The 15,278-nt window shown below is 43.4% G+C and overlaps 1 protein-coding gene across 2 annotated transcripts in view; it reads right to left on the bottom strand.

Moving 5' to 3' along the window:
• Nucleotides 1-15,278, bottom strand: part of COPRS (coordinator of PRMT5 and differentiation stimulator) — a 449,578-nt gene that overhangs the window by 240,184 nt on the left and 194,116 nt on the right. For both annotated transcript variants that reach the window (XM_069199998.1, XM_069199999.1), the window contains exon 2: nucleotides 9,048-9,138. In XM_069199998.1, the coding sequence (XP_069056099.1) occupies nucleotides 9,048-9,138 (91 nt within the window). The remainder of the gene's footprint in view (nucleotides 1-9,047; nucleotides 9,139-15,278) is intronic.

Genomic DNA, 15,278 nt, shown 5'->3' with positions numbered 1-15,278 from the left:
AGAATGGGAGCAGAGCACATGACCTGTTTCAGGTATCAAAAGCTTTCTGGCAGCTAGCTCTCCATAAGACTTTCTTGGGCATCCTTTTGGATAGGAGTTCATTTAAGGGGGCTACAATGGAGCCATTCCCTTTTATGAACCTCCTGTAGTACCCAGTCAGGCCTAAGAAGGCTCTGATTTGTGTTTGAGTGGTAGGAGCAACCCAATCCATAATTGTTTGGATTTTGCCCTGTAGTGGCTTGATTTTGCCTCCACCTGCCAGGTGGTCCAAATAAACCACTTTTCACTACCCTATCTGGCATTTGGATACCTTGATAGAGAGGCTTGTCATTTCAAAGGCCTCTAGCACAGTCTCAAGGTGGACCAGGTGATTCTCCCAGGTAGAGCTATATCATCTAGATAAACTGCATTGAAGCTTTCCAAGCCTTGGAGAACTTTGTTTACCAACCTTTGGAATGTTGCAGGGGCATTCTTCAAACCAAAGGGGGTCACTGTGAAGTGATAATGCCCACTAGGAGTTGAGAGTGCGGTTTTGGCTTTTGCATTTTCAGATAACTTAATCTGCCAATATCTTGAAGTCAAGTAAAATGTATGGAGATATTTGGCTGCAGCCAAAGTATATATCAGTTCATCTGCCCTTGGAATTGGACACGCATCAGTGCTAGTGACTGCATTGAGGCCTCTGTAATCAACACAAAACATAATTTCTCTTTTTTCCAATTTGGGAGTGAGGCTTTGGTACCAAGACTACATGACTAGCCCAAGGGCTGTCTACAGGCTCAATGACTCAACTCATGCATATTTTGCACTTCTGTGTTGATGCATTCTCTGATATGGTCAGGCTGTCTATAGATTTTACTTTTTACAGGCAGACTGTTATCTGTGTCAATGTCATGTTCACACCAGGTGGTTTGTCCAGGTGTCAAAGAGAAGAGTTGGGAGAACTGACTAAGGAGATTTCTGCAGTCAGATTGTTGCTGGTCAGAGAAGCAGTCAGCAAGAACTACTCCCTTCACTGAACCATCAACTGGGTTTTGGGAGAAGAGGTCAGGGAGATGGTCACTCTCTTCTTCCTGCCGTCATCAGTGGCCAGGAGTAAAGTCACGTCAGCCCTGTCATAATAAGGCTTCAGGCGATTCACATGAAGCACCCTGTGGGGGCTTCTAGGAGTGCCCAAATCAACCAAATAGGTGGCCTCACCCTTCTTCTCCACAATGGTGTGAGGACCACTCCAACTATCTCGGAGTGTCCTTGGAGCTACCAGTTCCAGGACCCACACTATTGGTCCTGGCTGATAAATAGTTAGCACAGCCTTTTGGTCATGACACCGCTTCTGCAGTTCTTGGCAGGCCTCAAGGACTTTGTTTTCCCTCTTCATGTACTCTGCCATCCTAGATCTTAGGCCTAGTACATAATCTACTATGTCTTGCTTGGGGGGTTTGAGAGGTTGCTCCCGACCCTCTCTTACAAGAGCTAGCGAACCCCTAACTGGGTCCCTAAACAGAAGCTCAAATGGACTGTAGCCCAATCCTTTCCGTGGAACGTCCTTGTAGGTAAAGAGGAGGTAAGGCAAAAGGACATCCAATCTCCTAACTTTTTCAGAGATTCCCATTACCATTCCTTTTAAGGTTTTGTTGAACCTTTCAACTGAACCATTTGTTTGTGGATGGTAAGGCGTGGTGAACTTGCATGTCACCCCACACTCCTTCCAAATAGCTTTCAGGTATGTTGACATGAAGTTTGTACCTCTGTCTGACACCACCTCCTTAGGAAAACCCACCCTGGAGAAAATTCCCAAGAGGGTCTTGGCCACTGCAGGGGAATTGCTTCTGGGTACCTGGTGGCATGTTCTACCACCACCAGTATAAATCTGTTCCCAGATGCAGTTGGAGGGTCTAAGGAGCCAACAATGTCTATCCCCACCCTCTCAAAGGGTACCCAAACCACTGGGAGTCAAGTCTGTCCCAAGTTTTGTTTTGCCCCAAATGGCCTGCAAGGGGAATATCATTTGTCAAGGTCAATAAGAACTCCCTAAACGTTTGAGGAATGACCAACCTCCTGGTTGCATCTGGTTTGGGGCCCTTGCCTCAGAATAAAGGAGGCCATTGTCCCAGTACACATTATGGGTCCTACTGATATCCCCTGCTTCCTCAGCAGCAGCTTGCTGTCTCAGGCTTTCTAGAGAAGGACAGGTCTGCTGTCCCAGACTAAGTTTGTCCCTGGTGGGTCCTCCTCCACCTAAGAACTCAGCTGTATCAACTTCCAGCTCCTCTGGTGTAGGTTCCATGCAGGGGGCAGCTTCCTCTCTCTGAGGAGTGGGATCCTCACCTTAAGCCTGGACAGGTAGTAATTTCTTACTCTGCCGGCCTTTCTTTTTGGGAGTCTCCTGGGACATTTTTCCAGGCCCGTGCTCCTTGTTCTCACTGTCACTTGGCCTGTGCTCTTGTCAGAGCTAAGATGTGCCCAGTGATGCCCAGCATTTGCTGCATGAGCTTCCAACTCAACTTCAGCCCAGGCTGAAGTCTCCAAATCATCACCCAGTAAACACTCTACAGGCAGATCAGAGGCTACTACAACTTTCTTTGGGCCAATAACAACCCTCACCCCAGCTAAGGTCAATAACAGCCATGGGGTGGCTCTGAGTATTGTTGTGAGCGTCAGTAACTTGGTAAGTGTGACCAAGAAGGTGTTGTTCAGGGGACACCTGTTTCTCAGTAACCACTGGGACACTGCATCAGTTTCCCTGCAGGCCTCAGCCTCAACACCATTGATAACCGGATGCTGCCTGTACTTACCCATATTAAGGGGACAAGCAGCTAGGGTGGCAAGCTCAATATCACCCTCAGAGACAAACACTGCCTCAGTGGTCACCCTCACTACCCGAGCCCACTGCAGTTCCCAAGGAGAAATCAACTACACCCCTTGGACTCACTACTACTACCTGTGCTATTGCAGAAGTGGTGGTAGTAGTACTAGTAGTAGTAGCAGTAGCAGGCTTGTTATTCTTTTTAGGACAGGTGCTGTCACCTTCTCTATGGCCTTATTGTCTACATATGGAGCACCAAGGTTTCTTGTAGGAGGAGTGAGAGAATTTAGACCCACCTACAGAAGAGATTTGTGGGCCTAATGAAGACTCTTTGTTATCTATAGATTTGTCTCCACCTTTTGTCCTGATTTTAGGAAAAATCCTTCTTCTTCTGGTCTCCCCCAGTGTGAGTTTTTCTACCCACTCTGGTGCAAACCCATTTGTCTGCCATCTCACCCAATTCTTGGGAGTGGTCAGATCTGAGTCCACCAGATGCTGATGTAGTCTATTAGATAGCAATTGTTAGGAATGTGCTCTCTCATAAGAAAATTGTACAAGCCCTGGTAATCATGCACATTACCGCCATGTAACCAGCCTTCCAGGGTCTTGACAGAGCTGTCAACAAAATCTACCCAATCTTGGGAAGACTCCTTCCTGGTTTCCCTGAATTTTATCCTGGATTTTTCTGTGGTCAAACCAAACCCTTCAATGAGAAAATCCTCAAGTGCCAGATAGGTGTCTGCATCTTCCTTCCTACCAGTGAAAAGCTTGTCCCTACCCTGGTCAGTAAAGGAAAGCCACAGGATGCTGCTCACTGTGTTTGAGGGACCTTCTGTACTCTACAGGCCCTCTCCAAGGCAGTGATCCACTTGTGGATATCCTTTAGTGATAGCAGTCCTCCCTGAGCCAGGTTTCCCAAAACCTGGTGCTGCAACCATGGGATATCAACCCCACATTCTGTCTTTCCCCCTCCATTGCCAAGGCCTCCCTCTCTAGGGCTAACTGCTGCTGCTGCTGCTGCCTCAGTCTGGCCTCTTCTAGCCTTGGTTTGCTGAACTACCTATCTAGGGACCTCCCACCTGAACTAGAGTGATAAGTCTCAACAGATATTGCTGAGACATGGGTATGGGCAGGTGAGGAGGATCTAGACCTCCTCCTGGAGACCCTTTGCACCAACCCCTGGGAGTAACAGTGGACCTTCTGATGTGTCCCCTATTCTCACTGCCATGAGTGCTCCCTACAGGACTGGTGTGTTCCACAGTTTCTTCCCGACCCTCTCCAATGAGAATTAGGTCTACCCTATCTAATACTGGAGGGTCAGTCTCTACCGCCAGCTCTTCCTGACCTGCTGTGCTCTGGCTATCAACCTGGAGGAGAACTCCCAAGAGTAAAGACTTGTTGGGATTTCTTCCTGTCTTCAGCTTCCCAGAAGCACACATCCCCTTCAAATCCGGAAAGATGCAGCTCTTGTACTGTGATGCTGAGACATGAGCTGTGTCTCCTTCTGTAGACATGTTACCTAGAGTAGTGTGGGGCACCTACCTGCTCTAAGATGCTAATCGATAGGTGCCTGCAGATGCATGGGAGTGACTCCTTCACTCTAAGGGAGATTCCTTCTTGCTTCTTTGGTGCAGATGAAGTCTTGCCGAACCCAGATGATGCACAGTTGTCGCAAAGTGCTGACAGGAGCCACAGAAACAATGTTGCAAGGAGAGGTCATTTCGGTGTTGCAGTCTTGTTCAGTTCCTGATGGAGTCTTTCACACCAACTCAGACAACCCACCCGCAAGGGAGTCCCTAAATAGCCCACAAAGGGGCTTGGTCACTTTGCAAGGTGACCACCTATCAGAGGAGGTTACTGACATCTGCCTAACCTGACCAGTGAGATGCTCCCAGAGGCCTCTGCCCATCTTGGTTTCAAGATGGCAGAATCAGGTGGCCACCTGGAGGAGCTCTGGGCATCACCCCTGGGGTGCTGATGGACAGCGGAGTGGTCACTCCCCTTTCCTTTGTGTAGTTTCAAGCCAAAGCAGGGGCCAGGGGTCCCTGGACTGGTGCAAACCGCATTATGCAAGGAGGGCACCAAAAGTGCCCTTAAAGCAAGCATGGTGCGTGGGGAGGATACCCCTCCCTAGTCTTGTAACACTTATTTCCAAGGGAGAGGAGGTTGCACCCCTCTCCCATAGGAAATCCTTTGTCCTGCCTTCCCCTCCTTGAGCTGGTCAAGCAGCAGGAAGGCAGAATGTTGGATACCAAACATGCCTGGGTTCGGAGTTACCATTATGTAGCTGGACCATAGATCTGGTACATAGCTAAAATGGCTTCCTCGCACTTACCAAACCCAGGGACTTGGAACTGGAGTTTGTAGGGGAACCTCTGCTCTTGCAGGGGTGCCCACACAAACACAGGGATCTGCACCCTATCATTAGTGCTGGAAGGGCCCACCATAGGGGGTGACTTACAGTGACCTGGTGTAGTGACCAGCAGTGAAAGGGTGCATTCACCTTTTCACAAAGGCTACTAATGGCAAGCCTGGAGCTACAGTTTGCATGAGCTCCCATGGATGGCATAATACACGCTGCCGCCCATGGGGGACCCCTGGTGTACCAAAGCCCTGAGTACCTAAATATCATATACTAGGGACTTACATGGGTTCCCCAGTATGCAAACTGTGGGGTGTAAAGGGTACCAAGGCAAACACATTTAGAGGAGAGAGCACAATCACTGGGGTCCTGGTTAGCAGGATCTCAGTGAAAACAGTTGAAGCACACTGACATCAGGCAAAATTTGGTGGTAGCCATGCCAAAAACGGACTTTCCTATACTGTACATTCTCTTCCTGCTCAGGTAGCTAGCTAAGAAGAAGGATATTTAACAGCTTTCTCAAAATAGTAGGTCATCTCTAAAAATCCATAGTCTTCTGGAAAAGAAGCATCAGCCTACCTCCTGTACCAGTAGGTCTTGCAAATATGGAGAGAAGAAATGTTCTCTAAACTATCACTGAAACAGCGACTATATGAGCAGCAGCAGAGATCACCTGCCGGTCTTCAAGATGCAATAGCCATAGTGTTTGAAGCCCATTTCTAGATGGCTTCACTTCATGCATTCAGTACTGAGAATGATCAATGGTAATTGGGAAAAGTCTCTTGTGAGAGGGTGTGGTTTATAGAAAATGCCGGTGCTTTTCTTTGGGTTGGGATCTTCCAGGATCATATGGGGCTAGACATTCAGGGGGGGGAATTGGCAATTGGTTCTTTCTACCAGGTTAGACGCCATTTTTCAACCACATCGGACTCTGCTAATCCCAAATGTATGCACTTCATAGTCTATACGTTCAACTTTGTACATCCCAATCTTTCTGGAAGCTTGAATGTGGCGCTCCAAAGCTGGAAGTGGAGACAAGCTACAGAATGGCTGTGCTACTAGACGTTATGGTCCCTTTCCCAGCAGGTTGGTCCTGCATGTCAGGTTTAAGGAGGACAAGTAATATAGGTTTATTCATGTATCCGTTGTTTGCTCCAGTCTTGAGCCTAAATGAATGATGAGGAATTAATGCCTCTATCACCACAGACATTGCTTTTCCTCTTATACTCGTCTCCCACGGTACAGCTCTATGCCCAGCAGATTTTTGCAGACAAAACACCTGCACCCCACAAAGAGTTTTACATTTTATACACCATTTCTGAAATTATCATGCACACAAAGAGCTCCAAGCTTTCCAGTGAATTAAGCTTTCGTACCTCAAAAGCACATTTTGACAAATCATCATTCACACATCGCTCTATGACAAAAGTCCATACTAGTCCACTCCTGGTACTATCATGATGAGTACAGCACAGACCATCAAGTCATCTAATTGGTAACTCTTTAGCCACCTCAACATTGTATCATTTCAAATTATATTCACACATCAATATCCTGTCACCATTTTACATATCAGCCATCCTGAAGACATTAACTTAAACAGTATCACACCTACTTAAAGAACAAATGGCATCAGAGCCATATTATCGGCAAAGATACAACAAAATATAACAATACCTGAAGCCCAAGTAATTGAAAAGTGTACACCATAGCAGAGTAAACCAAACGGCAATGTTCTTCTGCACATTTATCCACGCATATTAGGTTTCATCTGACCCATAACAATATACATTCAATAGGCCTATCAGTGTAAATTGTCTGCATTTAGCATGACCACTATCCATATGATTCACCTCTAAATATGAAGAACAACCAAATACAATATTAATAGACCATTTTGACTATGAAAGGGCACCTGTCAGAACCTGTTCATGGGGACCAAACTGGGCAGTCATTGTGTTAACTGATGTAATTTACCAGTAGTTTCTCGACACAAAATAAAAAGCAAGCATCCCCGTTCAGTACTTGACTCTCAAGGTAGAGATGCCAGAGCAGTCCAAGGCTCCATTAGGGGAGTGATGAGAGTTGATAGCTCAGAGCTCACTAACACACAATACCACCCTATCACTCAGTAAATCATTGTCTAGTCAGTGCTTTTACTATTAAAAAGGAAAAGCTTATTATTACTCATAAAATTGACTTTTGGCAAAACAGTATACCAAATAGAGAATACGTTCTCTTCTTAGTGCAAATACCAAATCAGAACTCCTCCAAGAGGGAGTGCTTTGCAGAAAAAGTTTGAAGGTTTATCATGGAAGGAATTCGTCTCAATCTAGTCTGCTGACATATGCAAGGAACCTCATGACAACGTGTATACCAAGAGGCCCTAACACACAAACGTAGCAGTATCCCTATACAGCCCAATTGCAACACATGTACAGCTTTCCACAGTTAAACCAGTGAGGTCTAAGTGCTTGATCAGAAAATTCACTAGTTCTGGTCTCAGGGCAACACGTTCAAATTGTTCTACCGGTTGGAGGGGGGAGTGGGGGTCAGACTAGAAAACTGGCAAAGGCTCAACACATGCATATCAATTAGGAGCCCATAGCTCCACAACGAATGCATCGTGTTTCCCTAATGCACTGAGTTTGCCGTTTGAAGCATTTTATTACAAAGAGTCCCTCTCTTAAGGGCCACTCCAGAATATCACACACTTTGTTCTATCTTCACAACTATGGTCTTCTTTTCTAAACTGTGTCTTCTTGCAAAGGCACCCTTCCTGCACGCCTCTCACAGCAAATTGGTCTCTTCGCACAAGACAGATGCAGCTCATCCATCATTATGCCACTGCAGTGAAAACAGTTGTGGACCAATAATGTTATTTAGAGCAAATGTAGTAACAAACATATTCAAACATTTATTACAACAACTCAGCCAAACAACATGTTTAAAACACAGCTTATTGCCTCACAGACTGCATGTTACAATGACTTTATTAGTCTCTTGAGTTCGCCAATGTCATTTACCTTGTGCACAGATTTAAACTTGCATTCTAATTTTTGTATACCTTGAACACGTTTTTACAAATGCACTTGAAAAAATTGACCTACAACAAATGCATCAACTATTTATACAGTCACTGAAAAAAACCAAAGGTTACAGGAACGTTACAGTTAGGACATAGAATTGAAATACCCATAGACATTCAAGGTTACAAGGGCATCATAGTTAGGCTCACATTTCAAACATACCAAACCACAGACACTTATCAGTTAGAGTTATCTCAAGTAACTATGACTCGTGCCCCAAGGTAACTATAACTCACGCCACAGCGTGCCTGTCTTGTCAACAGGTGGCAGGCTAACCAAAGATTATGAAAAAGAGGCTTGGTATGTAATACCAGTTTATTTTGCTCCACATACGTCAGACAGCAGAAAGGAAAGAATCATTAAATGTGAAGTAACAAAAGTTACCGACAATGCCATAAAACTTTACAACTAGAGTAACACGCTATATATAACATGTTCATACATGTGCGCATTCAATCCACATGTAATGTGCAATGCATAGAATTCTGTCGAAAACTAATGTAAATTTCAGACAGATATTAAATCCGACAGATAAATGAATGAGGCTCTAGCAAACGAACACTAACCACCTTCAAGTGACATAGAACAATTTTAAGGAGAACAGAGAGCATGGATTCACAGTTTCTAGTTGGTCTTTCCCTTTTTTCTCCTTATCCGCAAGTGCTGCAAACACTGCAATTTAAATCAAAATATCTTCCAACACAGTTCTGGAAGCTATTATAAAGTCTTAACTTGTTTTAGTTTTTTTATTTTTGCACGTTTTCACAGTTTAACATTTATTGGAGCCTACCTCGTCTGGGCTTCCATTCGTCAGAATTCGTTTTTTTAACCGAACCTTCTTGAATACACAGACAGCTATGACCTGGTGCAGCATTTATCACCTGCAAAGTAGAAAATTAGTCTGAACAAATAAGCACTTAGGAGTTTAAGAGATCATGATGGACATTACTTTCTCTCTAATGTTTGCTTCATTCTTCCCCAATTCTTCCAAATTTAGTCTTGTTTGAAAATTCCCACCCATAGCAACCGCTAGCAAGCGAAAGTAAAAGATCCACAAGTAAATTCCAAAATCGTTGTGAGAGAGCGTAGTTTGAATGTATCAATTATTAGAAGTGTAATGCTTATATATATATATGCCTAACAAATGCCGCATAGAAAATGACAATGAATAGTAATTTGCTTAATGTGCATTTGAATTATGACAATGAAACATGAAATTACCATTGTGTACACAAACTGTCAGTTATGAAAAAATGATTGCTTGCATCATAATTAATCGAGCTTATATTAGCGTTTACAATAATGCATTAAAACCCATAGGCCTTAAGTTAGCGTGAGCTGTGGATTTAGCTGCCTAGCTCTCATATTAAAAGCATTTTTTTCTCTGTTTTTCAGTGTGCTGACTCACAAAGGGCCATGACCCTACATTTGTTCTTTTTCTTAGTTTCATGTAGCTATACTGGTTTAGTTCCCATCCGTATGCTAGCTGCTTTTGTATGGATTATTATACAATTTGAAACAAAGTAGATTAAAAGAAATATTCAAGGACATTTGACCATGGACAGTAGAACTTATGACCCGAGGAACGTGCCAAAATGATGAACTAATCCAGGATGTGCCACCTCCGAAGACGTCAATTATGAAGACCAATCAAAGTGTTGTAAATTATCGTGGGGTGACAATTGAAATTACCTAATGTATAATTTGATAGGTTAAAGATAGTGGGTATAGTAAATGACCAATAGAATTTTGGGGGAAGGTGTTACGAAAAAGGGATAAAAACTCATGTCACAGAAGGGACGAGAGAACTAAGTAGGGAATGCTATCGATTTCATACAGAAACTCTGTCACTCTGTTTGGTGATTGGGGACTTAATAAAATTATCCTTGCCCATAGACTGCCCTTACACTCCTCCTCCTTATGAGGGAAGTGTCCCCTGTCTCTTAGACAAAGCTAGACTGAAGGCGATCTGACTGATGTCCTGAAGACGAAGACTGATCCTGTGTGCTGACCTATTACTGGAGGGTAATTAGGACAATGCAAATTACAATTTGTCTGTTTGCTTTTCCTTTCTAGGTACCAACTGCTGTATTTTTTAATAGAGGCCATAGCTAGATGTTTTCTAAGTTTGTGTTCTAAAATGTTTTGCATGAAGCCCAACATACTGATGCTAATTAGGGGCTAGATTAGGAGTTCACTCTGACTGACGCATTAGACAAATGACTGACGTTACGCCTTGCTAAACTTGATGGAAATGACACTTGCTGTGTTATGATCTATGTTCACTTCGTGCTATATTCTTATGTTTGTAATCCTTGCACTAGTGAAATCTTATCATAGATGTCATATTGTGACTATACTCTTATGTTTCTTGATTTTGAGATTAACTCTGCTGCTTATAGATTGTAATCAATAGGGAATAAAATACATAAATTCTATCAACAGGTGTGGTTATTCATGGCTGAAAGGTCATGGTCGCGTCGACAACCTGATTAATGTCTTATTCCAAAGTAAAGTACATTGTGGTGATAAATATTGTTGAAATTATTGATATATTGCTTGACACATTGATCAGTTATCTCGTCCTACGGTGTCTCACCACTGGGTCATAAGATTCATTGGCCTAAAACGAGTCCTAATGTGTATACAATTGACATAGAAGGACGCGTTAACAGTTCTTTTCAGATCAGTGTGCAACAGCAATGGCTAGTTGCCAATCAAATACCTCTGTAATCTTCTGCGGCCAAAAGTGACTAAAGGATTTCAACTTACTTACTGTAAAAGGCATAGAATACGTAATATTAACACGTGATGTTACATCTGCAACACTGTTATCTTTTCCCACATGACTGTCAAACAAAAGAGTTCCAGGTATTCTATCTTTGATAGTGCCTTTTATGTATCATCATAGCATTGACTTATCACTTCCTAATGTTTAGAGAAGGTACCACCATCCCAAAGGAAAGTTTAACCATCTTCGGATCGCATATCCACATCCTCTCATCAACTGATCTCAAAACATATTTTCTTTCACGAGAGCAAAATCAACCCTGAGAAGTCATCAAGAAAAGCAACTGGCAACAAATCTCCTGAGGAGACATACAGCCTATGAAAGACATGAACATTTTGAGTATTCCAAAGCCAATTTCAAAAAACTTTTCATACAATAGCAAATACATTTTAATCATGAGAACTGTGACTTAATGTTTTTCAATAGATTACCTAAGATGAGTTCATCAAAAACATGGTTGCAGCTTTTGTTATATCCTGTGTAATTCTGCATTTATATACTACAAAAAAGAAAAGCTTTTACTCATTTAAAGACAAAAGCAAATGGGTTTCATTTTCTGAACTAAAACATTTACTTGAGTCCAGACGTACTCATCCTTGAATGGTCACAACCTACCATGGACCCTGGTACTTCCATACAAACTATGTGAAGTATATACAGCTTATTTCCTGAAAAAGGTCTGTCCTGTAACTTGACTCAAATAGTCTTTTCTTTCACAGGTGACCCCCACAGGGCAATCTCCACTACTCACATGGTTTCCAATTCACTGATTTATGGACGCTGGGCAGAGACTGTGGGGTCCAGCAACCCCTAGAAGGCATTCCCACTCCACCGCAGTGATTTCTCACTTAGTCATGCTCCTCGTTCTCCACACTTGGGGCGTAGCTCACTGGGGCTTCCTGTCTCAAAAGAAAGGTATGTCTGACCAAGGAGCATGGCTGACAATTTCACCGCTCACCTGTAGCTACTAAGCGCCATCTGGGGTCTGCACATAAACAAGGTGAAACTGCCTCGGCGAAGGGACGCTGGCCACGGCGAAGTACTCACTAACAAAATTGTATGAGTGTTTTGTATCCCAGGGCAAAAAAAAACACGTATTGAGTCTTGAAAGCCCCATATTCACTGCCCCCTCCCAACACCATATTTACTGCATCAAGCACGGATCCAACACCTCCTACCTTGAGGAATCATTAAGCTACCTTCCTTTTGACAATGACTCTAGTGAGGCCGTGGATGCCTCTATCTTCAAGGATGTCTTTGATACCATGGCACCCCAGAAACAAAATTAATGCAACTTGTGCAAAGTTGCCATGAAGTCCTTTTCTCGAGGGAAGACTTCTCACTACCTGGGATGTACACCTCCATGGCAGCCTGGCTTACTCCCCTCTAAGGTGAGGACAAGAAGGAAGCATGATCAAGTGGTAGATTTAGACACATTTGCTAAACTTTAAGAGAAATTTCCTCTCCCCACAACTTACTGTTTGGGAGGCCACCAACCATATATACTCAGCTTGTTAACAACCCATACTCCAGATCCAGTAAATGGGGATGAATATCAGGGAGACTCTGAAAGGGACACTGGCGTAGGGTACCACTTGGCACGGAGGCAAATTCTGGACAGAGGGTCAAAATTCAGAGCCAAAATTAAGGACAAAGGGTCAAAATTCAGGACAAAAAGCCATGACTAAAGGTCAGCTTTACGGACACATCCAAAGAAAGGCCATACCCCACTCCTTTCTCAGTGCGTGCATAAATTTACTATTTTCTACATAGCACTATTTATTCATTATGGTCTTTTTGTAACTGCCTCTGGGTATGCTATGTTCAGTTAGCATATTATATCCTCAAATCAGTAGTAAATTATTGCCCTTGAGCACTGTGTCAAGGCCACCACCTCTCCCCTTATTTACCCAATCTTTCTTGGAGAGAAAGCAACAGCAACATTTTGATTATGTTTCTGAACATTAAAACCCATGGAAAATAGCTTGGAAACAAAGGTAAATGGCCTTCTGCTAGTTCAAACAAGTTCAACAAAAACATCTGTCTCACATCAACCTCCAATGGACTTTAAACCTAAAAATAATTGAGGCACATCAGATAATGTGGGTGACAGTCTAACACCTAATGCCACAATCTGTCTGTAGTCTCAAAGAACTAGAGTGTGCATCTGGAACTCCATATTTACCTCAGAACTCGGAGCCCGGACTATCATTCAAAGAGAATTAAAGAGGAGGAAGAAATCAAGATCAGATGGGAGACCTACAGCAACTAAATCAAACTGTTGTTGATAAGAACTGGATAACTAAGGATGAGAAGAAAAAGGTGGGACAATTCCTAAAATCAGACAAAATGGGTCCACCACCAGTATCGGAAAACAGTGCATAACTGGGGAGTTGTCTCAGCAGAAAGGAGGGAAACAGAAGAGGCACTGTCAAGTGGTTGAACAAGCAGCACCCACACACCCTAGTAAAATCTTCTGGTCTAACAGTCCCCTTGTCGTGCTTGTGAAGGGTGAGCAGGTGGTAGACCACTTGGAAGGCTGTGCTGAGCAATTTCCCACTCTGTCACTGTCTTAAAATGGTTTTGCAGTCGAGCCAAGGTTAAACAAGTGATCTGGCCCATCCCTAAGTGCCAAAGTACAGGTAAAACCTTCAAAATATTTGGGATGTAAACGACACAATGTGTAAGAGCATGATAAAGATTTTACAATGCAGGAAGTGTTTTTTTTTTTTTTTTAACATATGGTAGTGTTTCCCCTTTACATAAGATTAGACCCCAGAATGAACAGGGAATCAGTTACCTTTCAACACCTGAAGTTTAGTATCTACCATTCCCCCACTAAAATGCAAAATCAAAATTTGGGAAATCTGGGTGGCTCACTGGCTGTCTGGCCGTCAACTGCATTAGATGGGGTTTACCCGTAAAGACTGAGATTTACTACACTACTCATTTTTTCCTACTGACTATTCTACAGATTGCTTCCCGGGGTTATTCTGCACAGTCTTCTCTTGCCTTACTATACCTGTAAATTCACTAACAATAAGAAACCCTACACTCCTGCACTACGTTTGCTAGACCTTCATACTCATAGGACGGCTATGCTTGGGGGCAAACTCAGTCAGTGGCATGCTGCCGGTCTCTCACAATTGTGGAATTTGATTTTTGACGGCAAGCTACTAGATTTCCAAACCCTTATGGCAGACTACAATTTTACCTGTATCAACGCCTTACTTACAAACACCTTAAACAATCATTAAATACCCTATTTCATGTCTGCCACCAAGCACCAATCCCACATGAGGTGTACCAAACACTCTACACCATGGGGACATGTGGCATACTGACAAGATGGGTGTACAGAGCTTTCCTGAAACATGGAGACCACACCAGTACTTCTCTCTGTGCTACCTGGGAGACTGACATGGCCAAACCTCTGCACGACTGGGCTACAAAAAAGAAAAAAAGCCTATCCCCACAAAGAATCCCACCGTTACCATTTTAAGTATATTAAATGTAATATTCCGAACTAAGCCTATTTTACACCTGCACAAATTAAACTATAGATGGAAGCTGTAGCTGCATGTCCTTGCTCTATGCAATTAGATTCCGATTTGCTACATATGCTTTTTTTCTCTGCTCCACACTACTTTCATACTGGCAGAGACATCTTGAGGTGCTGCTGACCACAACAGGCCATGTAATAACGAATTCCCCAGAAGTGGTCCTATTGGGCATATTCCCCTGCTCTTAGTTCGAGTAACCCTCCACCAAGTTCCTCGAGCTGTCTCTTCTTCTAGCAAAACCCAATATCACACTACACTAAAAGGATTCACTTCCTCCGACTATGATCAGTTGGATCAAGGTCTCGCTCTCTTGGTTTCGATCTGAGAGCACCCTGTTACAAAGAGAGGAATGAACAGGCCTAAGAAAATATTTTATTGCACAGACATAGGATATTTTGGTGGAGGGCTTTAAAGACTGCACCAGGGACGATAACTCTCCCCCTGTACACCACCCTGACACATACACTCTTGGTCTCTATGTACTTGTTTTTCGTGCTACATCTAGGCAACTACACAAGGCAGTGGTCTAAGGGCACCTATCTCCAACACACTATCATGATTTCCCCACTAGAACACTTTTTTTCTAAGCACCTCATGATTCATTGCTCTGCTTCCCTGTGATTCTAGGTAAGGCAGCAACAACTGGACAAGGGGTGGGGAGGGACAG

This window comes from Pleurodeles waltl, chromosome 7 (assembly GCF_031143425.1).
Source record: "Pleurodeles waltl isolate 20211129_DDA chromosome 7, aPleWal1.hap1.20221129, whole genome shotgun sequence".
Classification (NCBI taxonomy): Eukaryota; Metazoa; Chordata; class Amphibia; order Caudata; family Salamandridae; genus Pleurodeles; species Pleurodeles waltl.
Note: the sequence above shows the minus strand (reverse complement) of the source record. Positions and strands in the feature narration are given on the sequence as shown.